This window comes from Triticum aestivum, chromosome 3D (assembly GCF_018294505.1).
Source record: "Triticum aestivum cultivar Chinese Spring chromosome 3D, IWGSC CS RefSeq v2.1, whole genome shotgun sequence".
Taxonomy (NCBI): Eukaryota; Viridiplantae; Streptophyta; class Magnoliopsida; order Poales; family Poaceae; genus Triticum; species Triticum aestivum.
In genome coordinates this window covers 482472259-482477003 of record NC_057802.1, presented here as the reverse complement: position 1 = coordinate 482477003, position 4745 = coordinate 482472259, and the positions used below count along the sequence as shown (strand labels likewise).

The 4745-nt window shown below is 43.8% G+C and overlaps 1 protein-coding gene across 1 annotated transcript; it reads right to left on the bottom strand.

Annotated features, from left to right (window-relative positions):
• Positions 1-2483: 2483 nt before the first annotated feature.
• On the bottom strand, positions 2484-3227 carry LOC123079851 (transcription repressor OFP13; the record flags this gene model as incomplete). The annotated part of the gene is given in 1 exon segment (XM_044502672.1): positions 2484-3227. A coding segment is annotated over 1 exon segment (653 nt), but the record flags the coding sequence as incomplete, so codon positions are not given.
• Between the last annotated feature and the right edge of the window lie 1518 nt (positions 3228-4745).

Genomic DNA, 4745 nt, shown 5'->3' with positions numbered 1-4745 from the left:
CATAAATTTGAAAAAAATGTGAATCATGTATTTGAAAAATGTTAAACATGTAAAAAAATGATCCTGGTATAGAAAAGTTATAGATATGTGTTGAAAGAAACCCAAAGGTAACCGGTGAAAACTGAAGAAAGAATAAGAACAAAAAATAGAGATATAATAGAAGAAAGAGCTTCAAACAGTGAAAAAACCAATAATGAAAGCACAGGGATAAAACTCACGCTACAGGTACAGTACTGGGTTGGCCCAGTAGCATTACCGTAGAGGCGGGCCGGAGCTACGTTTCACTGTAAGCGAGATATAGATTGTCTAAAAAAGCGAGACATAGCTCCCATGGACATTTAAGAGCCAACGGTTGTATTTCATATTAGTCGCCAAAAAATCGCATTAATCATATTTTTTTATCTACTACAAATTTTAAATGATTTTTCCAAAAAAATATATTATTTTTTATTTCTCTCTTACTTTTATTCATCCATCTATGTTTTTTCCTCTGTTCTTTCATTTGATATGTTAGCATGTTCCTCCTTTTTTTTCAAGTATTGTTACATGAAGAATTAACCTATTGATTTTGTATCCAATTTTCCATGCCATTTCGTTTTCCTTTTCTATATTTTTTATATACATAAACTTCTCATGACAAACTTTCTCTTTTTCTCTAGTTTACTTTGTCCCAAATAGTAAATATTATCTTTCACTTCTCCTGTACCATGTTCACTTTCACATTATCCCACAGGTAGCTGCAATTTGCTCCACAAAGATAATTTTTGTTCCAATTTGCCAAAGTATGTGTTTCACTAGACACTATTTGATGTGATTTGTTGCACAAGAAATATTATTTTGTTTCACTTTACATATTGTTTGTATCCATAGAAGTCGTGATGTGTTCCACGAGCACTAAAAATTAGCTCTATTTTATCTAACATTTGGTCTCAATTGTAGTGATGAATTGTTATATTTCTATTTTGGTGTGGTTTTGCAACAAGCAATATTTATGTCTTGAGCATGAACTTTTTGTTCTACCTAATCCAAGTACATGTTTTAGAGCATGGAACTTCTGTTCGACCTAATCCTAATAAATATGGTTAGTTTGTAATGGTAAATTGTGTCATTATATGGCAGCGACTATATATCAGTCACTTGATTTTTTTATCAGCCGATTTTGCGTGCTCGTCGTCTTCTGCTTCCTCCCCTTTATCTTTCTCCTCCCACCCACATCGGCTTGCCCTCCGACGCATGCCTAATTGACGTCATCGCTACCAGTGGTGATTCTATGTGTAAGCTATGGGGTCAGCTAACTCGACAACCTTTTTTTTATTACCCACTTAGATTTGTTAATGTTTGTGTAGAAAATTACAAGACACAAGATAGTTTAATGTACTTGAACCCACATCACTTTCGAGATGGCGCTGCCACTGCCCGCCACCTGAGATTGATGGCGCCACTATGCGTGGCCTCGTTGCCTTGCTCTACCCGAACCGCCTCCTCCATCCATCTTCCACCGGTCAGGATATCCAATAATCCCACCCCTACCCCCGTCCATCATGCACCCATATCCGTCATCCCTCTACCGAGCTTCCGCCGGTGCCTGTGCGACCAGTCGTGTCTTTCTTCATCTCTGGTTCGATTTTGCCTCACCCTCGTCGGGGGTGTGATGGCCTCCCGCCTCTGGCTTGATGCAGCGTGTCTTGGGAAAATTGATTGACGCGTCAATTTCTCTTCATGCGTCTGTGGAATTGGAAATGAGTTCACATATACTCCCTCCGTTCCAAAATAGATGACTCAACTTTGTATAAGGTTAGTACAAAGTTGGGTCATCTATTTTGGAACGGAGGGAGTACACTGTATCATTATCGTCGACGGTTGTGTTTCTGTCCATAACTGTGCTGATTTGTTATTTATTTTTTTGCAACGTGCTGATTTGTTATTTTCTCTTGAAACATTCTGTGCTCATTCCCGCGTTGGACGTTTGAGTTTTGACATCACAAACTCACCGTATACGCTAGCGCACAAATTTGGTACAGTACTCCCCAACTGCCATCGTGCTGTACGGTAGCAATACTATTTTGCTTTCATCGTAATCACTGCAGGTTAACTCCTAGCGAGCAGTACACTCAGGTGGTCCTTCACTTGCACAACTACAGGATCTTTTACTGCACTCTCGAACGACGTCGTGAAACCATCACCAGACGTGCAAACATCGATCCATCACATGTTGGCACGAGATTTCAGCTACCACAAAGAAGGCAGTTAAAATTAAGTACGTAACTTTCATGGTCACGCACGTTCTCGATCGAGCTCGTACAAACAAGTGTTCGGCACGTACCGACGTGATCTACTCACTCATCTACCACACCCCGCCATCATTAGCTAGCTAGCCCGACAAAGCTCACTCTCACCACATTAACCATGCCAGGGAAGTAAGATTAGTTTACTGATCCCCGTCCACGGACGCGCAGGAGGAGCTCCGGGACGAGCAGGAGGAGCCGCGGCCGGGGTCGGCGACGGAGACGATGACGTCGACGAAGGCCGCCACGATGGCGCCGTGCGTGTCCTTGCCGTTGGCGCGCAGGTACCACCCCAGCATCTCCTCCAGCCAGCCCCAGCCCCAGCCGCCGGCCCCGTGCGCGGCCACCATCTCCTGCATCGACGCCCGGAAGTCCCCGTACGGGTCCGCCGACTCGAACGCCACGGCCAGGCCGCCCACGAACGCCTCGCGGGCGCCCGCCGGCAGCTTCTCCTCCAGTATGGAGCTCGTGGCCCCCGACGCCCCCGGGTCGAACAGGAGCCGGTCGGAGGAGCGGAGCGGCCCCACGACGACGGCGTCCTCGGCGCCCGTGACGACGTCGGCCCCGCCCTCCGCCGACGCCTCGGACGCCGTGGAGGGGCTGTCGGAGCAGTCGCGCCGGGTGGAGGAGTTGGTGAAGGAGCTCTCGGCGGAGTCGAGGAAGATGGAGGCGAGCGTCCTTGCGCCGGGCGGTGGTGGCGCGTCGTGGAAGGACCGCGTTCTCGGGTGCTTGCAGGACGGCCACGCCCACGCCGGCGCCGCGGCCGGGTCGCCTCGAGGTGGTGACGGCGTGGCCTCCTCCTTGGCCTTCGTGTGGAAGAGGGAGCTCAAGCCCAGCTTCCCGATGACCATTGTTGTGCCTCTGAGCAGGAGTGGAGCTGACACGGAGGAGGAGAAGTGACAAGGATGAAGAAAGGTTTTGGTGCGTATGGTGTTTTCAAAACCGGTGCTCCGGTTATATCTGACTGCCGGCTGTGGTAGTTTGGTTTTAAATGAGCGCTGGGAGGGCAGAAGGCTAGTACAGGAAATAGGGCATCCTCTGTCACACATACACCTACGTGGAAAATGGACTTCTTTTCATATACCCTATGCAACAAATGCAAACTTTCATAACTTAGCACTATTCTTCGAGGGAAATTATTATTTTGCGCAGCACGAGGGTTTTTGCTTCTGAGCTCAAAAGCAACTCCTCGAACAGTAAAATCCCAAAAAAAAATCAAATAATCATAATTGTGATTTTTTTGCAAGAAAAATTGTTTAATGTTCTACATATGTGAAATTTTCGTTAGAAAAAACATTCCTAATGCTCTGGGCTAATAAAACAAAATTGATGGTTCAAAAAGACTATTTTTGAAAGCATTTTATAGTGCTAATTTTGTTATTGTTCCTCTGACCTCCACGTATGTGATTTCATCATGAAAATTGGCATGTAGGAAGAAGAGCATTTGAGCTTGGCGTTAGAAGGGCACTTTCGTTGTTTCGCCGGCTATACGTATATCACGTTATTGTGCAAAGAGAGCACAAACCACACCCATCTATATGTTAAGACCATTACATTCAACACTAAAATCCCATTTCTTCTCTAGTCGATAAGACTAGCCCGCCACCACTAGATTTTTCGTTCCGTTTTCGCTAATCTATATTTTCGCCCGGAACAAAAATATATAGAACACCCATATTTTCATTTCAAATGGAAAAAACATTAGCACCTCAAGGTTCCACCTTTTATTGTTTTGTACGGACTTGTATGGTTTGTTAGTAATCATAGAGAAATCCTTTTTCTCCAAAAGAAGTGGTTCGGTTTTCTTTTTGCAGGAGAAAAAGAGGGTTCAATTCTGAATAGAATAAAATTGTCCCGTTGTAAACTTAAACAATACATAGATTCGTTTCTTTGGAAGCGGGGATCTTGGACGAACATTAATACATGCCATCTAGAACTATACATTCCATTTTTGCGAGGTTTTAACATTTTTTGTGTCATGCAAACATCGTTCCTTAAAGAAGATGATTTGGCCTCCTTACACGACAACCACGTGGAGATCTTGATATCCCTGCCAAAATTAAAAGGCAAAAGTACTTTTATTCCATGCTAAACTATGGACGCGGTTCATTTTTCTCCCAAACAGCCGTGGATCCATTTAACCATCTAACTATCACTACTAAGGTACATGTGCATTGCATTTAGGTGCTTAGATGACCAGAGTTATGAATATCGACATAGCACATTATAACAGGTAACATGTAAGTTTGGAGTCATATATGCATGATGTAGATGTGGAATTATATATACAAAAAATTGGAAGACTACATGATAATGCTACACAAAACTCATGTGAAATTATATGACAACAATTGTCTTCAGGTATCTAGTATTGCAGTTTTGAGTAGCTAGTATTGCATCTACAAAGACAATACAATTTATGAATGTATTTCCTAGCCTTGAACAAAAAAATCCTATAGT